This window comes from Lagenorhynchus albirostris, chromosome 3 (assembly GCF_949774975.1).
Source record: "Lagenorhynchus albirostris chromosome 3, mLagAlb1.1, whole genome shotgun sequence".
NCBI classification, from domain to species: domain Eukaryota; kingdom Metazoa; phylum Chordata; class Mammalia; order Artiodactyla; family Delphinidae; genus Lagenorhynchus; species Lagenorhynchus albirostris.
Window position 1 is genome coordinate 122,246,150 of NC_083097.1, and position 26,213 is coordinate 122,272,362.

A 26,213-nucleotide genomic window follows, 5' to 3' on the forward strand; every position below is an offset into this window, starting at 1 on the left:
AACAGAGTCTTCATCGGGGGTATGTGTAAAGAAAGGACAACAGTAAAGACAGTAGTGGGAAATCATTTATTTTCATACTATTTCAGTGAAACCTTAAGAACAATCTCTCTACTAAGAGGGATTTGAGAGAAGGGTGCGGGGAAGTGAGGAGGAGATTTCTTGCTCTGTCAGATAAGATTTTCATTAGTCGAAGGGGCCGCATAGATTTCGTAGAGTTGGGAGGTCCTCATCTTGAGTTCCCGGGCCACCTGGCAGATGGAAAAAGGCCAGCAGCAGTGCACTGCCAGCCAGTCCTCGCACAGCGTGCCCTAGGGGAGACCGGGTCTCTGTTCTGGCTCAATCGCACAGGCTCAGTTCCCTTTCCCAGGAACCTCCGCAGTATTACCTCATGGCCCATCCCACCCACTGCCCCCAAGATCCACCACCACCCTGAAGTCATCGCCCAGGGACACAACTCCACCGCGTTACCCAAGTGCCAAGCAGCTCGACTGCTAATCGATCCTTGCAATTCAGAGACCTGCCCTCAAGACTTCAAATCTGAAACCACTGTCTCACTGACAGAAAATTCTCTGCCAACATATTTTTATTTCCTCTTAGAACTTAATGTTTATAATTACTTTATTTACTTTTTTGGAGTAATAAATGCACATGGTCCAAAATTCCCACAGTAAGAAGGAATAGGAAGTAAAAAGTAAATTCCCCCCTTCTACAGCTCTCACCAACCTGTCAGGGGGCTACCGTTGTTGGTAGTTCTTATATACACTTCCAGATAAATTCTATGTCTAGGCAAATATATAGATACATACAGATATATACACATTACATTTTACCTACATATATATATTCTTTTTAAGTAAACTGTTACATACTTATACACCTTACTCTTTTGTTCACTTAAAAATATATCTTAGGGATCATTTCACATGAATATATAAAAAGATGCCTTTAACTAATGAGAACCTACTGTACAGCAGAGGGAACTCTACTCAGTGCTCTGTGGTGACCTAAATGGGAAGGAAATCCAAAAAAGAGGGGATACATGTATATGTGTGGCTGATTGACTTTGCTGTACAGCAGAAACTGACACAGCAGTGTAAAGCAACTATACTCCAATAAAAAAACAAATAAAATAAAAAGATGCCTTTTTATCTGTCCACATCTTAGTAGGTATGACATGTCTGTCCTCAGTCTCTCATTGTACCTCAGTCTCAGCTGCACTGGAAATTGGCTCTTTGAAGGGTCCCCAGGGAACCCCCAAAGTGAATTCTGTATATGCTGATGGGCTACATTTTAAGTGAGATTATCCCAAGTGTATCCTCCAAATTTGGTGCACTTCTACCTATCATCTTCTCTGGATGTAATAAGAGACAGAGAAACAGAAGTGGTCAACGATCTACATTATAATAGGTCCCCCTTGGAAATACCCTTCACAATGTGGCATTTTCGTTAATATATATCCTAGTAACAAATGAAATCAGAAATTTCTTCCCTTTCCTTTCTCAAAGTATTCCACTAAGTGTGGTGTTTTTAAGCATCCTCACCCACACCTCATTTTTTTAAAAAAATCACAGGTTTGAAAGGCATCCAGGTTCTCATACAGATCCAGCTTCACATATATATCCAAACACACTTACCCGTATTCTATGTCTCTCTCTGGTGCCAATTCTTAGTGCAAAGGTGGACCCAGGTAACAATGGCCAACAAAAACACTCTCCATACTGCCTGGCGATGTCACACTCAAGACACATGGGACAAATGAGACCACAGAAACCTGTCAATAACCACATAAAAGCAAGCTCAGGTTCTCAGTTGTGCTTAGAGCAACTTCACATCACAAAGAGCATTTATAGCCCTATGCCATCAATTTAATACTGCATTGTCCCCCTGCAATCAGGGACTGAGAAGGAATAACCAATTTGCAAAACTCACTATATGAGAATTGCCATAACTGAGCCACACCAAAATTGTCTTCTTTTGTTAAACACTGGCAAAGCTGAATCTGCTACAATTCTGATAACGTTCACTACAGTAACTGTTTTTTCTGTCAAGAGAAAAGCATTAGATAATTTTTTATAGTTGAAACATAACTGTTGCTTCTCTTATGTTCATCTATCTAATTTCAATATTTAAAATAGACACAGTATAGATACTTTTGAACAGCAGGCGTCTTCTATAAATGTGATTGAAAGCTCTTATATGGTACACTGATTCTGCCTGCTATTCTTATAAGGACTTTATTCTATTTCTCAGGCCAGAAGGTTTCTCTAATGTTTGCAGTTGCATGGAGCCACTGACATCTGCCAGTTTTAATCTGTAAACTAGTAGAGGCTTGGTTCCTTGAACATCAGCTGGAAACAGTTGGTCATTTATTCATTCATTCATCTTTAACTACTGATATTGTTTCCTACACATCCTGCATGAACCATTAACACAGAGGTTCTCTTTTAAACACGTTTTGGGTCACGGAACCTTTTGAGAATATGGTGATAGCTATGAACTTGCTCCTGAAGGGGAGAGAAAAATACATGAACACAGACATGCAAAATTGTGCATTCAGTTTCATGGGGTTCAAGGATCCATTGAAAACTATCACTGGACCACAGGTTAAGAACCCCCAGTAAATGATTAAGATGCTATATCATTGCAAAAGATGACAACCTTGACGAATACAAATAATTTGAACTATGAAAGAGCAAAAAAACTAACCATAACCTTTAAAAATGTATTCAATAAATGTTATTGAGGCATAATTTATAAACAAGAAAATGCACAAATCATAAATGTTCAGTTGGATGAGTTCTGACAATCATATTCACCCACGTAACCAAACGTGTAGAACACTGCCATCACCCCAGGGAGTTCCCGTGTGCCCCTTCCCAGACAATCCCAGTCCTCCCACCTCCACTCCAGACATATCACTATTCTGATTTCTATTCCCATAGATAAGTTTTACCTCGATTTGGACTTCGTATAAGTGGAATCATGTTTACTTTTGTATCTGACTTCTTTTGTTCAGCATCACGTTTCTTGAGATTCATCTATGTTGTTATGTATATTTGCAGTTTGTTCCTTTTATTGTTGAGTAGTATTACCAATGTATAAATGTTCTACAAATTGTCCACTCTCCCACTGTTTATTCCGTTTTTTGCTATTATGAATAAGCACTATGAACATTCATATACAAGTCTTTACGTGGACAAATATTTTCATTTCACTTGGGTGGATTCCTGGAAATGGAATTGCTAGGTCATGGGGTAGATTTATGTTTAATTTTACCAGAAATTTACAAAGCGTTCTCCAAAGTATTTGTACCATTTTACCCTCCCACCAGCAATGTATGAGAGTTTGTTGTTCCACATCCTCACCAACATTTGCTATTGTCAACCTTTTTTATTTTATCCATTCTAATGAGTGTGAAATGGTACTGTTCATAGCCTTCTAGTGCACCAGACACAAAGGCTCACATGCCATGTCACTAGCATACTAGAAGAATTCCTTGTCAAACACCTGTCTCTGTTGCCTCATCCCTCCCTCCCTCTTCAACAGTGAGGAGTGCAGAGTTCCACTCCCAAATTCAGTGACAAAGAAGCAGAAATCTAGGAATGCTGTTTTATCTTAGAACCTCCAAGGGATGTGCCTGGACTCTGGACTTCTCCAGTTTCATATAAGAGATGAGGTAGAACATGTGCATGGAGGGCATGAGGACTGGAGTGGGGAGGGGGACAAGGAGCAGCCTATCTGAGAAACAGAACATCTATTTCGTCAAGAGTCTTAAGAAAATCACGAAATCATGTATTATAGGCATCACTTGGCCCAAAGCAAACACTAAATTCATCCTTGATTAAGTCTGGGATGTTCTGTCCCACATTTTAAAAAAATCATTACTCCTAGCGAGATCAGCAGGTCCCACTCAGCACTGACAACTGGTATAAACAGGTCAGAGGACAGCAAATGGCCCATGAACGTGCAGTGAGTTCAGAGTGGTAATACTGTATGCAACCCTGAATTAGGGGACTTTGAAATCATGGCACATAAAAATCAATCAAAACTTATGCATGAATTACAAAATACTGTAGTGTATATCCCTGCAGATAAAAAATTAATCAAAAGTTGCATAATTATAAAGCTAGCAAGCTAAGTGAGTAATAAATTGTCTTTACCTAATTGCCTGAGCTGCACCACTTTAACTGGCAGAGAGAAATGCCCACCATCCTCAATAAGCATATTGTAAAGAAGTTGTTTTGTGCACTGAAACTCCTGTACCTTATTTTTATGACTCATATAACATATGCTGTTAATTTTATTTTTAAGCCTTTCCATTTGTATATCCAGGTTATCTAAGTGTTCATTATGAGGGAGTACTAGATACTGAGGAAACACACCCAAAATTCAATTACCTTGGGACAGAAGTCAGACATGATAAAGAAAAAAAACACTATAAAAGCCAAAGTTTTATTATATAATAGATAATATTTATACAGATTTCACCATGTGCCAAGCCCTGCTAAAAGTACTTTGCATTTAGTAACTCATTTAATTCTCACAACAATCCTATAAAATTTACTATTATTAGGCCCATTTTACAGATGAGCAAACTAACGCCCAGAGGACTTAAACAATTTGCCCAAGTTCATACATTTGTTAAGAAGGGGCAGAAGTCACGTTTGAACTCAAGTAGTCTGGCTCCAAAGTCTTAACTACTACACATACCACATATGCCCAAATGTTCTCATGTTTTATGTATTTAATTAGTAAACAATTGTGGACTTGTGTGTTCTAAGACAGTGCCCTCACTACCACTGTTTGGTATTTATTCCTGTGGAGAGTCTGAAATCATGCAACTTCTTTAGGAAAGATCCTTGGGTCAGGTGTACCGAGATGGAGTGCTGTGGGATAAACACTGTGCTCAACAAGAGATGCACAAGGGTAGGATGATGGAATCCTTTGCCTTCAGGGGGCTCTAGGAGGAAATTTCGCTAAATAAATCACAGATCAAGGATAAGTATCCAGAACATACAAAGAATTCCTGAAAATCAATATATCAAGGATTAAACAGAAGAAGAAAATGAACACAAGACATGAACAGTTAAAGAACAAATACAAATGACCAAGAAAAACATGAAAAGCTGCTCAATGTCGTTAGTAATCAGGCAATTGCATATACTAAGACGATCAGAAACCATTTATTACCTATAAGAATGCCAAATTTTTCTAAGGTGTTTTTTATTTTTGAATTTTGTTTTATTTATTTTTTAATACAGCAGGTTCTTATTAGTCATCAATTTTATATACATCAGTGTATACATGTCAATCCCAATCGCCCAATTCATCCCACCACCACCACCACCCCCCGCCGCTAACCCGCCTCGGTGTCCGTAAGTTTGTTCTCTACATCTGTGTCTCAATTTCTGCCCTGCAAACCCAATCATCTGTACAATTTTTCTAGGTTCCACATATATGTGTTAATATACGATATTTGTTTTTCTCTTTCTGACTTACTTCACTCTGTATGACAGTCTCTAGATCCATCCACATCTCAACAAATGACCCAATTTCGTTCCTTTTTATGGTTGAGTAATATTCCGTTGTATATATGTACCACATCTTCTTTATCCATTTGTCTGTCGATGGGCATTTAGGTTGCTTCCATGACCTGGCTATTGTAAATAGTGCTGCAATGAACATTGGGGTGCATGTATCTCTTTGAATTATGGTTTTCTTTGGGTATATGCCCAGTAGTGGGATTGCTGGATCATATGGTAACTCTATTTTTAGTTTTTTAAGGAACCTCCATACTGTTCTCCATAGTGGTTGTATCAATTTACATTCCCACCAACAGTGCAAGAGGGTTCCCTTTTCTCCACACCCTATCCAGCATTTGTTGTTTGTAGATTTTCTGATGATGCCCATTCTAACCAGTGTGAGGTGATACCTCCTTGCAGTTTTGATTTGCATTTCTCTAATCATTGGTGATGTTGAGCAGCTTTTCATGTGCTTCTTGGCCATCTGTATGTCTTCTTTGGAGAAATGTCTATTTAGGTCTTCTGCCCATTTTTGGATTGGGTTCTTTTTGTTTTTTCCTGCGGTATCGGGCCTCTCACTGTTATGGCCTCTCCCGTTGCGGAGCACAGGCTCCGGACACACAGACTCAGCGGCCATTGCTCACGGGCCCAGACGCTCCGTGGCATGTGGGATCTTCCCGGACTGGGGCACGAACCCGTGTCCCCTGCATCAGCAGGCAGACTCGCAACCACTGCGCCACCAGGGAAGCCTGGGTTGTTTTTTTAATATTGAGCTGTGTGAGCTGCTTATAAATTTTGGAGATTAATCCTTTGTCCATTGATTCATTTGCAAATATTTTCTCCCATTCTGAGGGTTGTCTTTTCGTCTTGTTTATGGTTTCCTTTGCTCTGCAAAAGCTTTGAAGTTTCATTAGGTCCCATTTGTTTATTTTTGTTTTTATTTCCATTACTCTAGGAGATGGATCAAAAAAGATCTTGCTGTGATTTATGTCAAAGAGCGTTCTTCCTATGTTTTCCTCTAAGAGTTTTATAGTGTCCAGCCTTACATTTAGGTCTCTAATCCACTTTGAATTTATTTTTGTGTATGGTGTTAGGGAGAGTTCTAATTTCATTCTTTTACATGTAGCTGTCCAGTTTTCCCAGCACCACTTATTGAAGAGATTGTCTTTTCTCCATTTTATATCCTGGCCTCCTTTGTCATAGATTAGTTGACCACAGGTGCATGGGTTTATCTCTGGGCTTTCTATCTTGTTCCGTTGATCTTTGTTTCTGTTTTTGTACCAGTACCATATTGTCTTGATTACTGTAGCTTTGTAATATGGTCTGAAGTCAGGGAGTCTGATTCCTCCAGCTCCGTTTATTTCCCTCAAGACTGCTTTGGCTATTTGGGGTCTTTTGTGTCTCCATACAAATTTTAAGATTTTTTGTTTTAGTTCCGTAAAAAATGTCATTGGTAATTTGATAGGGATTGCATTGAATCTGTAGATTGCTTTGGGTAGTATAGTCCTTTTCACAATGTTGATTCTTCCAATCCAAGAACATGGATTACCTCTCCATTTGTTGGTATCATCTTTAATTTCTTTCATCAGTGTCTTATAATGTTCTGCATACAGATCTATTGTCTCCCTAGGTAGGTTTATTCCTAGGTATTTTATTCTTTTTATTGCAATGGTAAATGGGAGAGTTTCCTTAATTTCTCTCTCAGATTTTTCATCATTAATGTATAGGAATGCAAGAGATTTACATGCATTAATTTTGTATCCTGCAACTTTACCAAGTTCATTGATTAGCTCTAGTAGTTTTCTGGTGGCATCTTTAGGATTCTCTATGTATAGTATCAAGTCACCTGCAAACAGTGACAATTTTACTTTTTCTTTTCCAATTTGTATTCCTTTTATTTCTTTTTCTTCTCTGATTGCTGTGGCTAGGAATGCCAAAACTATGTTGAATAACAGTGGTGAGAGTGGACATCCTTGTCTTGTTCCTGACCTTAGAGGAAATGCTTTCAGTTTTTCACCATTGAGAATGATGTTTGCTGTGGGTGTGTCATATATAGCTTTTATTATGTTGAGGTAGGTTCCCGCTATGCCCACGTTCTGGAGAGTTTTTATCATAAATGGGTGTTAAACTTTGTCAAAAGCTTTTTCTGCATCTATTGAAATGAGCATATGGTTTTTCTTCTTCAGTTTCTTAATATGGTGTATCACATTGATTGATTTGCGCATATTGAAGAATCCTTGCATCCCTGGGATAAATCCCACTTGATCATGGTGTATGATCCTTTTAATGTGTTGCTGGATTCTGTTTGCTAGTATTTGGTGAGGATTTTTGCATCTATATTCATCAGTGATATTGGTCTGTAATTTTCTTTTTTTGTAGTATCTTTGTCTGGTTTTGATATCAGGGTGATGGTGGCCTCATAGAATGAGTTTGGGAGTGTTCCTTCCTCTGCAATTTTTTGGAAGAGTTTGAGAAGGATGGATATCAGCTCTTCGCTAAATGTTTGATAGAATTCACCTGTGAAGCCATCTGGTCCTGGACTTTTATTTGTTGGAAGATTTTTAATCACAGTTTCAATTTCATTACTTGTGATTGGTCTGTTCATATTTTCTATTTCTTCCTGGTTCAGTCTTTGAGGTTACACTTTCCAAAAAATTTGTCCATTTCTTCCAGGTTGTCCATTTGATTGGCATAGAGTTGCTTGTAGTAATCTCTTCGGTTGCTTTGTATTTCTGCAGTGTCTGTTGTAACTTCTTTTTCATTTCTAATTTTATTGACTTGAGTCTTCTCCCTCTTTTTCTTGATGAGTCTGGCTAATGGTTTATCAATTTTGTTTATCTTCTCAAAGAACCAGCTTTTAGTTTATTGATCATTGCTATTGTTTTCTTTGTTTCTATTTCATTTATTTCTGCTCTGATCTTTATGATTTCTTTCCTTCTGCTAACTTTGGGTTTTGTTTGTTCTTTTTTAGCTCCTTTAGGTGTAAGGTTAGATTGCTTATTTAAGATTTTTCTTGTTTCTTGAGGTAGGCTTGTATAGCTATAAACTTTCCTCTTAGAACTGCTTTTGCTGCATCCCATAGGTTTTGGATCATTGTGTTTTCATTGTCTTTTGTCTCTACGTATTTTTTGATTTCCTCTTTGGTTTCTTCAGGGATCTCTTGGTTATTTAGTAACATATTGTTTAGCCTACACGTGTTTGTGTTTTTTACATTTTTTCCCTGTAATTCATTTCTAATCTAATAGTGTTGTGGTCATAAAAGATGCTTGATATGATTTCAAATTTCTTAAATTTACTGAGGCTTGATTTGTGACCCAAGATGTGATCTATCCTGGAGAAAGTTCTGTGCACACTTGAGAAGAATGTGTAATCTGCTGTTTTTGGATGGAATGTCCTATAAATATAAATTAAATCTATCTGGTCTATTGTATCATTTAAAGCTTCTGTTTCCTTATTTATTTTCATTTTGGATGATCTGTCCATTGGTGTAAGTGAGGTGTTAAAGTCCCCCACTATTATTGTGTTACTGTCAACTTCCTCTTTTAGAGCTGTTAGCAGTTGCCTTATGTATTGAGGTGCTCCTATGTTGGGTGCATATATATTTAAAATTGTTATATCTTCTTCTTGGATTGATCCTTTGATCTTATGTAGTGTCCTTCCTTGTCTCTTGTAACATTCTTTATTTTAAAGTCTATTTTATCTGATATGAGTATTGTTACTCCAGCTTTCTTTTGATTTCCATTTGCATGGAATATCTTTTTCCGTCCCCTAACTTTCAGTCTGTATGTGTCCCTAGGTCTGAAGTGGGTCTCTTGTAGACAGCATATATATGGGTCTTGTTTGGTTGGAGCATTTAATCCATTCATGTTTAAGGTAATTATCGATATGTAAGTTCCTATGACCATTTTTTTAATTGTTTTGGGTTTGCTTTTGTAGGCCCTTTTCTTCTCTTGTGTTTCCCACTTAGAGAAGTTCCTTTAGCATTTGTTGTAGAGCTGGTTTGGTGGTGCTGAATTCTCTTACCTTTTGTTTGTCTGTAAAGCTTTTGATTTCTCTGTCGAATCTGATGAGATCCTTGCCAGGTAGAGTAATGTTGGTTGTAGGTTCTTCCCTTTCATCACTTTAAATATATTGTGCCACTCCACTCTGGCTTGTAGACTTTCTGCTGAGAATCAGCTGTTAACCTTATGGGAGTTCCCTTTTATGTTATTTGTCTTTTTTCCCTTGTTGCTTTTAATAATTTTTTGTCTTTAATTTTTGTCAATTAGATTACTATGTATCTCAGCATGTTTCTCGTTGGGTTTATCCTGCCTGGGACTCTCTGCGTTTCCTGGACTTAGGTGGCTATTTCCTTTCCCATGTTAGGGAAGTTTTTGACTATAATCTCTTCAAATATTTTCTCAGGTCCTTTCTCTCTCTCTTCTCCTTCTGGGACCCCTATAATGCGAATGTTGTTGCATTTAATGTTATCCCAGAGGTCTTTAAAGCTGTCTTCATTTCTTTTCATCCTTTTTTCTTTATTCTGTTCAGCAGCAGTGAATTCCACCATTCTGTCTTCCAGGTCACTTATCCGGTCTTCTGCCTCAGTTATTCTGTTATTGATTCCTTCTAGTGTAGTTTTCATTTCAGTTATTGTATTGTTCATCTCTGTTTGTTTGTTCTTTAATCTTCTAGGTCTTTGTTAAACATTTCTTGCATCTTCTCGATCTTTGCCTCCATTCTTTTTCCGAGGTCCTGGATCATCTTCACTATCATTATTCTGAATTCTCCTTCTGGGAGGTTGCCTATGTCCACTTCATTTGTTTTTCTGGGGTTTTATCTTGTTCTTTCATCTGATACATAGCCCTCTGCCTTTTCATCTTGTCTATCTTTCTGTGAATGTGGTTTTTGTTCCACAGGCTGTAGGACTATAGTTCTTCTTGCTTCTGCTGTCTGCCCTCTGGTGGATGAGGCTACCTAAAAGGCTTGTGCAAGTTTCCTGATGGGAGGGACTGGTGGTTGGTAGAGCTGACTGTTGCTCTGGTGGGCAGAGCTCAGTAAAATTTTAATCGTCTTGACTGCTGATGGGTGGGGCTGGGTTCCCTCCCTGTTGGTTGTTTGGCCTGAGGTAACCCAACACTGGAGCCTACCTGGGCTTTTTGGTGGGGCTAATGGCAGACTCTGGGAGGGCTCACACCAAGGAGTACTTCCCAGAACTTCTGCTGCCAGTGTCCTTGTCCCCACAGTGAGCCACAGCCACCCCCGCCTCTGCAGGAGACCCTCCAACACTAGCAGCTAGGTTGGGTTCAGTCTCCCTTGGGATCATTGCTCCTTCCCCTGGGTCCCGATGTGCACACTACTTTGTGTGTGCCCTCCAAGAGTGGAGTCTCTGTTTCCCCCAGTCCTGTCGAAGTCCTGCAGTCAAATCCCACTAGCCTTCAAAGCCTGATTCTCTAGGGATTCCTCCTCCCGTTGTTGGACCCCCAGGTTCAGAATCCTGATGTGGGGCTCAGAATCTTCACTCCAGTGGGTGGACTTCTATGGTATAAGTGTTCTCCAGTCTGTGAGTCACCCAGCCACCAGTTATGGGATTTGATTTTACTGTGATTGCGCCCCTCCTACCATCTCACTGTGGCTTCTCCTTTGTCTTTGGATGTGGGGTATCTTTTTTGGTGAGTTCCAGTGTCTTCCTGTCGATGATTGTCCAGCAGCTAGTTGTGATTCTGGTGTTCTCACAAGAGGGAGTGAGAGCACGTCCTTCTACTCTGCCATCTTGGTTCAGGGCTGGCCACACTCTAAGGTTTTTAGAGCATGTCAAATGCTATGGGGCACCACAGAGAAATAGGTGCTCCATACACTGATGGAGATGGAAACTGGCACAGTCATTTTGGAAAGCAACTTGGCTGAATCTCTTAAATTTTTAAATACTCTGGGATTCAGTAACTCCACTTGTTAGCATCTACCCTAGAGTAATGCTTACACATGCACACAAAGAGGCCGGTACAAGGATATCCACTGCCGCATTATTTGTGGCTTCAAATTTAAAACAAGAGTACATTAATAGACAAAGGTGTAAATAAACCATGATGGTGCAGATCATACTAGGGAATAATTAAGAACGCAATGAAAGATCAATTAAGTACCAACAGAGATAAATCTCTAAGACATATTTTGAGTTAAAAAAATCAAATTGCATAATGATATTACAGCATAATACCATTTATGCTTTGTTTAAAAAGTTACAAAGCAATAGTATATGTTACTAATAGATGCATATGTAAATACAGAGAAAAAGATCTGGAAGAAAACACTCCAAATTGATTTAATAAAAAAGAGTGACATGGTTCCCTTTTCTGTAATGTTTCATTTCTTTAATAAAGTGAACATATTCATGTGTTATTTGTGAAGTAAAAAAAATATATATATATGCAAGTATGTGTGTGCACATGTGTGTGTGTGTGTGTGTGTATGTGTGTGTACATTTTTTAAAAAAGAAGCTCAGGCTCAAGAGAGATCCATGCCATAAATTCAGCCTCTTCCTCTTCCCCCCAAAGGCCTAGTGGTCATGTCAGCTCCCACAGCCTAAACATTCCTGGCCTATTCTCTAACATGAACTCCACCCTCAAGCATGGAATGTGGTTCATCATTCATCCCTCTAACTCACAGGAGGAGTCGAGATAAAAAGAAGAAGGCTACACAAAACCACAGTGTGGAGCCCCAAAGAACATAAGTAGGAAAGGTGTGTGGAAATTGCAGCAAGGCACATTTCAGGTCAATTATCACAAAGAGGCAGAATTTAACAATAAGAGATGCTTAAAAAAGGAACGGTGGGGGGCTTCCCTGGTGGCGCAGTGGTTGAGAGTCCGCCTGCCGATGCAGGGGACACTGGTTCGTGCCCCGGTCCGGGAAGATCCCACATGCTGCGGAGCAGCTAGGCCCGTGAGCCATGGCCGCTGAGCCTGAGCGTCCGGAGACTGTGCTCTGCAACGGGAGAGGCCACAAGAGTGAGAGCCCCGTGTACCGCAAAAAAAAAAAAAAAAAAAAAAAAAAAAGGAATGTGGGGCTTCCCTGGTGGCACAGTGGTTATGAATCCGCCTGCCAATGCAGTGGACACGGATTCAAGCCCTGGTCGGGGAAGATCCCACATGCTGTGGAGCAACTAAGCCCGTGCACCACAACTACTGAGCCTGCACTCTAAAGCCCCGAGCCACAACTACTGAAGTCCGCGCACCTAGAGCCCGTGCTCCGCAACAAGAGAAGCCACCGCAATGAGAAGCCCATGCACTGCAAGGAAGAGTAGCCCCCACTCACTGCAACTAGAGAAAGCCCACATGCAGCAATGAAGACCCAACTCAGCCAAGAATAAGTAAATAAATAAATAGATAAATAAATAAATAAGGAATGGGGCATGCTCATACATTGTGGGTGAGAGTGTAAATTAGTACAACTTCTAAATGGAGAGCCATTTGGAAACATCTATCAAGATTTAAAAAGGTACGTACTATCTGACCAGCAGGTTTACCCTCAGCAATTGTCCAACAGATAACTCACGCACATACAAAATGGCACCAATACAAGAATACTCACAAAGCATTGGTTTGAATAGCAAAAAGTCTGGAAACCACATAAAGATCCACAAATAAGAATTTTTGGATAAATAAATTATGGTACATTCATACAATGGAATCTATGCAGCAATTTAAAATATTAGCTTCAGAAGTGCTGATATGGTCTGCACAATATGGTCACCTATATTGTTAAATTAAAACAAAAAAAAGATGCAGAACTGTGTGTGTTTACAATTCTATTATTTGTGTCAATTATATATACCACATATACAGAAAAAATCTGGAAGGATAGATACCAAAATATTAACAATGTATATCTACGACACTGGGATTACAGGATACTGCTTTCTTCTTTTATAGCCTTTTGCATTTTTCTTTTTTACCATGATTATATGATACTTTTATAATAAAAAGATTAATCTATTTTCATTAAAATTTTTTATATATTTATAAGCATATAGACTATATTGGGGCTCAGGTAAGAGTGGTGGCCTCTGAGGAGAACTGGGCAGGGCAGGAGGGCAAGGATGGAGTTGCTGCTTTTCATATACCTAAGGGGTAGGTACTTTTGAATTTTGCATCACGTACCTGATAACCTATTAAAAATCTTTTTTTTTTTTTTTTTAAAGCACTGAGATGGCTCCAAGGGAGAGGAGCCCTCCTCTCCAGAAATGTTCAGAAAGCCAAGGCTGTCAGGTCCTTACCAGGCTTGCTACAGAGGGGACTTAGACAAGCTGGTGAGGGGCCAGACCAGCTGACCCCAATATCCCTTCTGAATCTAGACAAGCTGGTGAGGGGTCAGACCAGCTGACCCCAATATCCCTTCTGAATCTAAGTCTTTGTGATTGTTTCAATGAAGTGCAGGAAAGAAGGAAGCAAGTGAGAATACAGGTTAAAATTCATTCATAGATGTGTCTTTCAGGAAATATTCATTAGCGCCTTCTATTGGTCAGGTGCTCCGCTGGGCAAGACCAGTGAGCAGGACCAGTGGTCCCTGCTTTCAGACTGCAGTGTACAGTGTACAGTTTACCCAAGATACAGTTCAAGGACACGAATCCTAGTCTGAGGCCTTTTCATGCCTCCTTCCTCTTCCAGAAAACCAAAGAAATTCTTGGACTGCTTCACCCCACCCACGTTGGGCCTCTGATGGCTTCTTGTCCACACAAAGCCCTTTACTGCCTGGTGCTTGTGGTGCCTCCACAGGAAAGGTGATTTTAGTGGCTGGTTCTTTCCCATGTCTCAGGTATCAGCTTAAGTCAGTTCCTCAGAGAGGCCATCCTTTGCCCCCTGTAATTTCCTTTCTAAACACCTTGTTTACTTCCTCCACAGCACTCAGCACCATTGCAATTATTTTGTCTATTTGCTTATTGCCTATGTACTCTCAGAGACCATCTCTGTCTTCGTCACTATTATATCTGTAGCACCTATCACATGACCATACATAGGTAGGAACTCAGTAAAGGCTGGCTGAATTACAAACCAGTGTTGATTACACCTTCCACATAAACCTCCTCTGGAGCAACATCACAAACATCCCCAGCTGGAACAGCCAGCCTTTCACCCACAAGGCCATTTCACAGCCACTTATTTCACCTCCGCTTCAGCTTCACATCTGAGCTTTCAGAAACCACATCCTCAAAGGACACAAAAGCACCCATTTTCTCATCCCAGGGCAGTGTGAATTCAGAAGAAAGCACAGAGGTGGGAAGAGGGAGGCAGTTTAAAAACCAGAAGTGCAATTAAATGAAGAAGCAAAATGTCAAAAATAAATGGAAATTATCACTCTTCATAATGTACCCTTTGCTTAATGGATGACAAATTGTAGCAGTAATTCTCAACATTTAATGGTAAACTATCCCAAGATGGGAATCTGACGTGAAACAGTCATGGAAAGAAGATGTCCCTTTTGTTTCCAAGTTTGTCACAAGTATTGTCACAGTGATGTGATTAAAATAAAACTTTGTGGATGAAGTAGCCCTTTTAAACAAGGAAGGAAAAAAACCTAAGACTCATAGCACTCATACTCCAGCTGCATCCGGGGAATCATGGTGCAGATCACCAGTGTATAAATTGATACTGCCTATAAATTTTTTGTGAGACCATTAGCTTAGAGATACTATGAGCAGTTACAAAATGGAGGCCCATCCAGGGAACAACAATTAGGATACAGTACATTTGAGATCAGCCGGTACTGTATATTCATGGCCTCTCCTCCACAGACCACGTCCAGCTGTAAAGAATATTGTATTCTCCACATGTCATTCCTTCTTGCCCCTAGAATGGGCTCTCCAATGGACAAGCAGGGACCCAGAAGACCCGTGTGGTTGGTATCCTGAACACTGATGGGGGTGGAGCGCAGAACTCAGCAGTGAAACAATGTTTAAGGCTGAGGGGGTGGCATGTGGTCCTTTCTTTGGTCAACTTTTTAGGTACTCTTGGGATTGGGCAGCAACCAATCTAAGTCTCCTGATTCTACTCTTTGCTCTCAACACTCTGGAAAATAAAAATTTATAACAACAATGACATTAATACCTATGATTTACTAAGTGCATTATTGTATATTTGTTGGAATTTTCATAGTAACACACCCCAATAGTAAATTTAGGAATTTATCCCTTCCCTATTGTGGGAAATAAGAGAACTGTCATTCAAAATGCCCTGGCCTAGTCAAGCAGCAGTCATGACCTAGGCTAGGCAGATTGGGCTCCATTGCTGAAACAGCAATTCTCAGACAGGAAAGCAAAAGGATTAAAATGTTTGGAGTTGACCAGACTTGCAGCTATCTCCTGATAATGCATCTTGTCCCTCCTAAGCTTAGCTTTTAGTCGATTTCCTGATTTTGTGAGCTACCCCATAACCTTCTAATGAAATCCTATGTTTGCTTGTGTATTAATTTCCTAGGGCTGACATAACAAAATACCACAAACTGGACATCTTAAAACAATAGAAAGTATTCTCTCATTGGAGAATTCTGGAGGCTAGAAGTCTGAAATTGGCGTGTTGGCAGGCTTCGTCCTTCTGGAAGCTCTGGGGGAAAGTCTGTTCCATGCCTCTCTCCAAATTTTTGGTGGTTGCTGGCAATCCTTGGCATTCCATGGCTTATAGATGCATTATTCTAATTTGTGCCTGTCTTCACATGGCCATCTTTTCTGTGTGTGCGTCCAAATTTCCCTCTTCTTACAAGAACACCAGCCACTGGCTTAGGGCCCACCCTAATCCACTATAACCTCTTTGTAACTTGACAACAATGCAAAGAACCTATTTCCAAATAAGGTCACAATCAGAGGCTCCAGGTGGACATGAATTTTGAGGGGACACTATTTAACCCAATATATAGCATGCAACCAAAAAAAACTCTGATCCAGTTATGTTCCAAGCCGGTGTTCTAGAGCGGGTTCTGTGCATTATCTGCTTTAATCTTGACAATCTTTAAGGTGGGCACCTTTATTTACCCCCATTTCAGAGCTGGAAAAATGAAGGCCCTGAGAATTTGTTCAAGGTCAAATGGCCAGTAAGAGGCAGAGTTAAGATTCAAGGCAAGGTCTATATCCAATACAAATGTGCTCTCCTAACCACTACATTATGTTCCAGGCTTTGCTCTACTTGGAAATGCACTGATACCCTCACCCCTCCAACCACGAACTATAAGCTATGAAGTGAAAATGGTCCACTCCCCAAACTGGGGCTATGTCTCCACATCTCCACGTGGCTATTCTGCCTTCTCTGTACCACAGTACTGGGTGACAACCAAAGTCAGAGAATGTGGACAAGAACCAGGAAGAATTCTGAGTGATTCAGAGAACAGCTGCCATAATTGTCTGGTCAGAAGTACACATGGGTAGCTGTGGCAGGAAGAAATCTGCTGAGCTCTGGGTCAGATGGTCAAAGGGACAGCGATGGAGGATAGTGTTTGGTGCTGGGCGGTCTCTTCTCTGTGAGGCCCAGGCAAACAGTGAAGGCTCAGGCTTGGATGATCAGAGCACCAAAAATTTTGTTAGAGTTTCTGCCTCAGCCAAGACTCAGCTGAATAAGGACGTGGATCAGGTAGCAGCTCAGAGCTCTCTGGTTGATCCATCTTGTGAGGCTTTAGGATAAATCCAGGTCTTGCCAGACCCTCTAAAGGGTGGGGGAGCCATATTCTTCAAAAATAGCGGATCCAGAGTCTGTTGAACTTAAGAGACTGGCCCTCATCCATCAAAAAGGACAGCCCCCCACGCGCCCCGCCCCCGGCAAAAAAAAAAAAAAAAGATTCTGACTTACTCCCTAGGGCAAGAACATCAGGTCCTGGAAAAGGATACTGACATGTGGTACCAGAGATGGGTCAGAATGTCCTAAGGTAAAAATAGAATCAATGTGCTTTGAACTTCAAACCCAGTGGAAAATCATGCAGCTAGAGGGCAGTGTTGTTGGTACTTCTTTACATCTAAACCAGTGTCTGAAAAGATTTCAATCAAAAAAGGGAGCTATTCAACCTAAATGCCCATCAACAGAAGAATGGATAAAGAAGATGTGGTACATATATACATTGGAATATTACTCAGCCATAATAAAAAGGAACGAAAATTGTGCAATTTGCAGAGACGTGCATAGACCTAGAGACTCATACAGAGTGAAGTCAGAAAAACAAATATCATATAACATCACTTATATGTGGAATCTAGAAAAATGATACAGATGAATTTAGTTGCAAGGCAGAAATAGAGACATAGAGAATAGACATATGGATACAAGGCGGGGAGGGAGGAAGGGATGAATTGGGAGACTGGGACTGACATATACACACTATTGATACTATGTATAAAATAGATAACTAATGAGAACTTACTGTATAGCATGGGGAACTCTACTCAATGCCCTGCAGTGACCTAAACGGAAAGGAAATCCAGAAAAGAGGGGATACATGTACACGTATAGCTGATTCACTTTGCTGTACAGCAGAAACTAACACAACATTGTAAAACAACTATACTCCAATAAAACTTAATTTAAAAAAAAACAAAGGGAGCATCTTTTTATGATTGGTCTTATTCAATGACTGGTCTTCCTCACTATTCTGTGAGGAAAGTACTACACTTTCCTCACAGAAATACTAGAGATAAGCAAAAAGAAAAATTATTCATTAGCGTACCATCTGGAGACACTTGCTGTAAACATCTGCATTTATATCCTTCCAGATATTTTTCTAAATATTCCCCCAAATTAATGTCTAATGTACATGGTTTTACAATCTGATTCTTTAACTTAAAATTGTATCCCAACATTTTTCCATCTCAGGAAGTATTCTTCTACAATATGACTTTTCATGGCTGTATAATTCATTGTATTGAAGCCCCCACTGAACATTTAGGTTGTTCCAGATTGTAGCTACAATAACCAACGCTGCAACAATTTAATGATGCTGCTAAATCTTTGCACATGATTTATTTCCTTCGACTAAATGCCTAAAACTGTAATTACTGGGTCGAAGGCTACATAACACTTGAGGCCCTTTTTATAGGTGTTACTAACCATTCACTGGGAAGCTTGTACCAATTTATACTCCATCAACTGCAGATAAGGGAGCCCATTTTGTGTGTCTTTACATGCAATGGATTTTGTCATTTAAAAAAACCTTTGAAGTCATCACTTATTTTATAAAAACATCCACATCCCTGAAAAGCAAGAACCTTCCTGCCAAGGAGTATATTTGAATCACTAGAATATTAGCCTAGTTAGTCTGAAACCATTTCATTTCTGTCCTTGTGCCTGACGCAGCTTTTCTACCCACTGGTGTTTTAGGAAAGAAAATAGTAAAGGAGAACTTAAAGGAAGAGAAAAAACATACAAATTCTCCTATCTCTGCAGACACTGAAGAGGCCGGTGCTCCAGTCCCCACCAGTCTGGACAATCTTTGTGACTGTGGTCCTGCCACTGGCTCCCCGGACAGGCTGCTTCACCACAGCCTGGGCTGGTGCATGGCTCCTGGAGAGTCAAGGATGGTGATTAACTTGGAAACAAAGAAGATGGTTCAGAAGGATAATCATCAAGCCAAGATACAGTGATAAAGAGACAGGGACCCAGTGATGCCCAGTGGCTCTTATTTCAGAGCCCAAACTGACTTCACCATCTCCCTCCCTCCTCCTCCATCATACCTCCTCTGATTTTTTGCCCCATTTCTATTAGTGGCATTATTATTCCAAGTTCTGTCACTCAGACTCAATGTCCAGTCTACTTCCTCAGTGTTTCTCAGTGTTTAATAATAAATTCACAAATAAAGCCCCAGCATGCCACTTCCTGGAAGCCTGACCTTGGTTAGGTGGCTTAACCTTTGTTTTGTTTGTTCAAATTTAAGATGAAAAAACTACCTCACAGGGTTATTATGTGGACTGAAGGACAGGTAACTTGTTTATTGTGCACACAGCCTGTGTAACAATATGACCCTGAGTGAGGCTGTATGCAAGGATTTTGAAACTTTGTTGAAAAGACAAATAAGGAATTGGACTGAATGGTACATCTAAATCTGGACGAGGCTACTAAAGTGGGACAGGTAGTATCATTTAAATGAATAACCCAGACTTCAGAATATATCTTGATATCAAACCACTATATGGTTGTCCTCGTGCAGCCACATAGTACAACTCTGGTTCGATTTTCCCTGAAGGGCATAGATATTCCACTCAGTCATTCTGAAATAGAAATACAGGCCCAGGGGGTGGGCTTCAAAAGTGAGGTGAGAAAAAAACTTCCTTCTCTTTCTGGGGCTGAAAGTTAGTTTTGCCTGAATGCCTACCCTGGGGATACCTGGAGTGAGTCCTATAGTGAAGGGTACGCTGTTATCTAGCCTCATGGAAGGGGCATGTCAAGAGTGGGATAGAGGGGCCCGAGAATGAGAATGAGTCTCAGCCTGTACATAGTAGCAGTTATTCTGTTTGGGGCTACCCTTTTAGCAAGCTTCATTAAGAGTTTTGTACCTGGTCTCTGATGTGTTATGAGGAAATAAAGAGCTTGCCTCATACTTGAGAGAAAATAAAAAGACAGCAGAATTTCTTCCTGTAACAGCTGTTGTTACAGTAATAGTCACCAAAGTTCTGCACCTGGGACACCTGGGACACAAAACCTAGAGGCCAGAGTAGAATACTCCTGAGCATCCTTAAGGCAACACCCTGTGGGCATCTTGCAAACAGCTGTGGAGTCCTTTGAGAACCTCTGATTTGGGACATTAAATCCAATGGGATTTCAAGTTATCATAATATGGGGAGCACTGTTCTTGTTATTATGATCACATCTCTCTTTCATTCCACCAATACTACCCACACCCTCCCAAACCTGACAGCACATTGGCTTGTTAAAAAAACAAATTCCCAAGCCTCACCCCAGACCACTGTACAGGACTCCAGGGATGAGGCATAGAAATCAGTGTCCATAATAAAGTTCCCAGGCAATGCCCACGTAGTCATCCTGATAACAGCCTGAAACCTGATACAGGGGGACTTGGAGACCACTGATGATCACTGCAATGGCTTCTGCACCTCCTACCAGGTAGGTGGCGATGTCAATGTAACAGAGATGGCAAGGAAAATAGAATAGGAGGTAAGGCAGAAGAGAAGAGGGTGCTGGGAGCACAGCCAATCTACAGTGCCAGTGAGACATGAGGGGCATCCCAGCCAACAGCTGGGAATGCTGCACAAGAGCTTGGAAGAGCGAGTAGAGTTGGGAGTGACCTATCTAGAAGTGTGAAAGTAGAGCTATGAAACATCCCCACCCTTTTATCCATTCGGCATTATAGACAATATGTAGGGTCTAACAAGCTTTTCAAGAACCTATCAAAGCGTTTGAGACCTGGAAAAAAGTATTGGCTACAAAATATAAAAACTGCAAAGTTGGGGCTTCCCTGGTGGCGCAGTGGTTGAGAGTCCGCCTGCCGATGCAGGGGACGCGGGTTCGTGCCCCGGTCCGGGAAAATCCCACATGCCGCGGAGTGGCTGGGCCTGTGAGCCATGGCCGCTGAGCCTGTGCGTCCAGAGCCTGTGCTCCACAACGGGAGAGGCCACAACAGTGAGAGGCCCGCGTACCGCAAAACAAAACAAAAAAACTGCAAAGTTGAAATTAGTTAATGCTCAATTAAACACAAAAACCTAGCATGATACCTGTCACATGAACGTCCAATTTGGAATTCACACATATTTTATTACATTTGAAAACAAATTACAATTCTCTCATTTTGCAAAAAAAAAAAAAAAAAAAAAAAAAAAAATCCAAGAATGAATGACTGCTGAGAAGCAACAGCTAATCATAAATTAAATTACTCAAAGCCAAATAATTTCAAAAGCAAAATTATTAAAATCCTTTCACTTAGTATACAGAAAAGAAAAAGGATATAACATAGGTATGGGTACATGTTAATATATTTGCTATGATGTGGGCTAAAGCTTACTGCTATGGATTGAATTGTGTCTCCCCAAATTCATATGCTGAAGATCTAGCTCCCAATGTGACTGTATTTGGAGGTAGGGCTTCAAGGAGATAATTAAGGTTAAATAAAGAATAGGGGTAGGATCCTGGTCCAATAGGACTGCTGGCCTTATAAGAAGGGAAAGGCCATGTAAACACTCAGAGAGAAGGCTGCAAACCAAGAAGAGTCCTCACCAGAACTGGACCATGATGGCACCCTGATTTTGGACTTCCAGCCTCCAGAACTGTGAGAAAATAAGTAGCTCTTCCGTAAGCTACACAGTCTGTGGTATTTTTTTATGAAATTCTGGGCAGACTAAGACACCTATGAAGACTTCAGATTGGTCCTGAAGAAACTACCTCTATACATATCTTCTCTCCTCTACTTCCATGTGAACTCCTTGAGGTCAGGGGGCACCTGCTGCTTCTCCCTGTATCCCCAGAATCCAGTGCACTCCTTGAAAACTAGTGGGTGCACAACAACTGTTGAATTGGATTAAACTCAATTCATACATCTCTTCCATTATATCTGAGTCCTCCTCAAATCTAGCTACAGATTATGTGACCTTAACCATGTTTCATTCTCTAGTAAAGGCACAACTCTCAGGTGTGAATTGATTACATAAAAACATCAAGAGTTTTTATTGAGAGTAGCCTAATATCTTCTTGCAAGCCTCCACATAACCCAGGGCATTTACCTCTCAACGTGATCCCTGCAAGCTGGGACTTCCATTATTACACTAAGAGTTTCCAGCAATTTTAGTAAAGGAGTTTCTTAGCGCTGAGCCCCTAGATTAGATTTTCCCCTGAAGCGCACTTATAGCTTGGAGCCCTAGAAGAGAATTTTCTGCTTCTATCTCAGCATTATATGTGTAACACCTATTATGGCAAGGAAGCCTGTCCTCTAGCTATTGCAAATCAAATAACTAAGAGGGTAGCTTTTCCTTGGTGGGGGAAAAAAGGGGGTTTTTGTGTGTGTGTTTGCCTAATTTTGAACTCAAGAACTCTATTATTTTCTTTCCTTAATACTCTGAATCTTTGGTGATTTTTATATTAAAATGTTTGAATTGACATTCATTAGCTAAAACATTTCAGTTCAAGATTATAGCTCATGTGTCAAAATTAAAATAACAAGCACAGCTACCCTTCACCGAGTACCTGCTATGTGCCAGGCACTTAGTAGTTCCTTTAAGAACTGAATAATTATTCAGGGGCTGCTACAGGTGTCAGACTAAAGTAGCTATTGAAGCTTCCTACATAGCTTTTGGCTCTGTATATTACTCTAGATAGATAGAATCTTACACTACCAGTAATAAGAATGAGTTTGGAAGCAGTGGGTGAAGCTGATGGTCACACAGTTTCTAAACCAGAGTAGCTATCCATTTGCCATCAAATTCAGCAACTTCTTCATTTAGTGTAAAGAGGACAGAGCTTCGATTCAGGCACACTGAAGTACAAATGTGGCTCAGCTGCATTCTAGTTGGTTGACCCTGTAAAATACAACTTGTCCCAGTCCTCAGCTCTGGTCTCCTCTTCCATAAAATTGGACTTAAACTATCGTGCCTCCATAGTCGCCCTGAGGATTAAACAAGATTATGTACTTGACACATAGTAGGCATGCAGTTAATGGCAGCTACCGTTATTATTTAAATTAAGGATCTTGCACATACCCTAGGGCATCCTGAACACTTTTCTCAGAAACGAAGAACAGAGGGAGGAGATTGGGGGCAGTTTCTCAGTTGTCATATGTGCTACCCAAATACCTTAAAATTCAATCAGGGTGACTAATCATCCCAGTTTGCCCTGGCTTAAGGGATTTTCCAGGATGGAAAACTTTCAGTGTTAAAATTAGAACAGTCCCAGACAAACCAAGAGGGTTGGTCACCATAAAGGAGAGAAGCAGAGAGAGGCTTCAACTGGTGGGAGGCAGAGGACTCACTGCAGTCATTCTAGTTACCAGCTCCTACCAAACAACGGATGGGACACACAGCCTTCCCCTTTTTCAGCCTTACCCTAACCTTCACCTCTTCTAGCAGCTAAACACATTCCCCACTGCATGTTCCCACACACCTGGTGCTTCAGCCTGGGGGGGTTTCATGTCACCCTCTACTTTAATGAAACTTGCAGTACTAAGAGTTTGTTCTGCCTTCCACTGAGGCCTCCTTGATGAACCATTTCAAACTCTTAACTGAAGTTAAAACTCTTGAGTTTTGGTTTCAAAAGGGTGGAAATTAATGGCACCACCAGAAATAAAGTTTCACTTGGTCAGGGTGCAACATTTTCAGTTAAGAATAGAGACACCTTTCCATCCAAGCCAGCTCTTCTCTTTCACCAGCCAAGCAAGGCCAGAAGGAAATAATCAGTTGCCTCCTTTTCAAGCACACATGGGAAATGATAGCAGCCTTCTTCCTGAGCCCAGTTTTCTTTTTCCTGGCTCCTTATAGAAGGATATTGATTTGATATTCCAACCAAAGAGCAAAAGCTGGGGGTAAAATCACCCTACTCCCTACCTCAAGCTGGAAATAAAATGTTGTTCATCTTCAGATGATATGAGTGAAAGCAATAGAGGTGAGTGTGTGTTGAGGAAGGAAATATCCTCAGGAAACTCAGAGAAGTAATTTCCAAACCAATTCATAGTTAATAGGTATTTTCTTGTCACTTGGGATGTCCTTTTCCCTTCAACGATAAGCTGATTCTAAACTTAGGTTCAATCCAAAATGAAACATCTAAAGAATGTTGCCTTGATATTCTGGAACCTGAGGTCATAGCAGTGTAACTGGCAGACATCTTATTTCTTTAAAGACAGGTACACAGTTAACTGTGGGCATGTCCGTCTTACTAACCTGAAGGGAGATACTGCTGAAGATATAGTGTAAGTTAAATAAAAAGAAAACTACTCTTTGGTGGAAAAATCCCTTTGCTTTAAGAGATAACTCTAGCAAACATGTATCTAGCTAAGTGTCACTTGACCTTTCCTTAGGGGACTCAAAAGGCTACAGATTTCCGCCATGCCTTGTAACTGAGAAGTAGTGGGGGCCTCTCATCATCCCCAGGGCTGCTGGTCCAATTCAGCAAGAGGGTATGAGTCCCACAAATAACCTGAAAACAGAGACAGAAAGAAAGGTCTTGCAGCACAGATATCGTGCTTGAGACCACCTAATAAAAGATGGTTTCCTAAAGTTTAAGCTACGCTAAGTTGTCCCAAGTCTCTAAGGATTTTTACAACTTTTAGAAATCTCCTACTCTTCCATGGACTTCATTGAGCATGCCGGGAAAGTGTTGCTACTTCTTCCCTACACAGCCCAAATGGAATCTGGTGAACAAAGCAGGGCTTGGTTGGTGATCGCCTCCCTACTGCTCTAAATCTTCAGGGTCTTAGGAGCCTCTGAATTATGTCTCTAGAGCATGTCTTATAGAGGCACGGACACCAGAAACACTAGGAAAATGTTCCTAGAGGAATAAAATTAGAGAAAATTGCACATTGAGGGGAGGGATCTGTAATAAAAATTCAATGTTATTTATACTAGAAAGACAACAGGCGGAAATTGCCAACTCTACTATATATTCTCATCAGACCCATGGAGAATGATTGTTTACGGTTCTGAACTTCAAAGCATTTACTTGAACAGGGTTGTTAGCAAAAGCCTATATAATACCACCCAAATCAAGATCCTTCAGATACAGCTTCATAATTGCCTTCACTCACTAGGTTCTGGACAACTCTCACTGTCTTCTTAACTGTAAGAATGCATCCCACATGAAGGACAGCCATGTTTCTTCTGCTTACCACTCTATTCCAAGTGCTTAACACAGTGTTTGAAACACTATTAATAAGCACTCAATAAGTTGTTGAATAAATGTGCTATATATGAAAATTCAAGTTTATAAGAATAACAGAAATTAAGTGATTACTAGCTTTGCAAAAAGATTTACAATAAGATTCCTTTGAAGAATGAGCAACCATTGCACATGTAAGCTGATTCCATATTTTAAAATTTCATTTGTGCCAACTTTTCTAATCAAACATCTATTGTATGAAGTGACCAATCCACATGCCACACAGCTCTTTCACCTAAAAATAAATGAAAAAGAGAAAGAAGAAAAAGAAATGTTCTTCTTTACAGAAGAATGACAACTATTTATGGAAAAGAAATGGTAACTGAAACCCAGTCCCCTGAAACAGAGTCCCCTGATGAGTTTATGATTAACCACTCTATCCAAAACTTTCTCTTTCTTGTCCAGCCCCTCTTCCCCTCAGGACTGAGTAGTATCAAAGAAAAGGGGAGACTGAAGTCGAGCAGGACCTTGCAGGGCCCTCTCAGGTACAAAAGTCCCTCCATGTTCCCTGTTTCTTATTTGTAAAAAATGGCTTTAGTCTCCTAGGCCTTCCCCCTAAGTTCTAAAGGGCTAAGACTAAGGCAATTACTAATTAGGGAAGTGATGGAATGCAAAAATAAAGGAAAAGCAAATAGTTCAGCAATAAAACAGAGGCCGAGCTCCTCCTAAAGGGATATACACACAATCTGATGCATATCTTCGAGTTGTTCTGCAGAAACTAAGACCCCCATCCTGGAAGAAGATGGTGACGATCTGCTGACCATAAGCACAGAAACCTTAGACTAGCTGGAACCAGAAAGTTGATGATTAAGATTCCCAAAACATTAGCCTGTTACCTCACCACCAACCAATCAGAAGAAAGTCCAGGAGCTACAAC

The 26,213-nt window shown here is 40.5% G+C and overlaps 1 protein-coding gene across 1 annotated transcript; it reads right to left on the reverse strand.

Annotated features, from left to right (window-relative positions):
- Nucleotides 1-52: 52 nt before the first annotated feature.
- Nucleotides 53-24,134, reverse strand: PLAC8L1 (PLAC8 like 1). The gene is made up of 4 exons (XM_060146451.1): nucleotides 24,010-24,134; nucleotides 18,894-19,030; nucleotides 1,635-1,771; nucleotides 53-308 (listed from the first exon to the last, which is right to left on the reverse strand). The coding sequence occupies exons 1-4, from the start codon at nucleotides 24,132-24,134 to the stop codon at nucleotides 168-170; spliced, it is 540 nt and encodes a 179-aa protein (XP_060002434.1). The 3' UTR covers nucleotides 53-167.
- Nucleotides 24,135-26,213: the final 2,079 nt, after the last annotated feature.

What these genes read in the sequence shown, in the direction of transcription:
- PLAC8L1 (XM_060146451.1), bottom strand. Translation starts at nt 24,134, where the DNA reads ATGAATTGGTTTGGAAATTACTTCTCTGAGTTTCCTGAGGATATTTCC. An exon ending in CTGCAGAGATAGGAGAATTT is followed by an intron (nt 1,772 to 18,893) that starts GTATGTTTTTTC and finishes GGTTATTGACAG; the next exon opens with GTTTCTGTGGTCTCATTTGT. An exon ending in GAGAGAGACATAGAATACGG is followed by an intron (nt 309 to 1,634) that starts GTAAGTGTGTTT and finishes GGTCTCCCCTAG; the next exon opens with GGCACGCTGTGCGAGGACTG.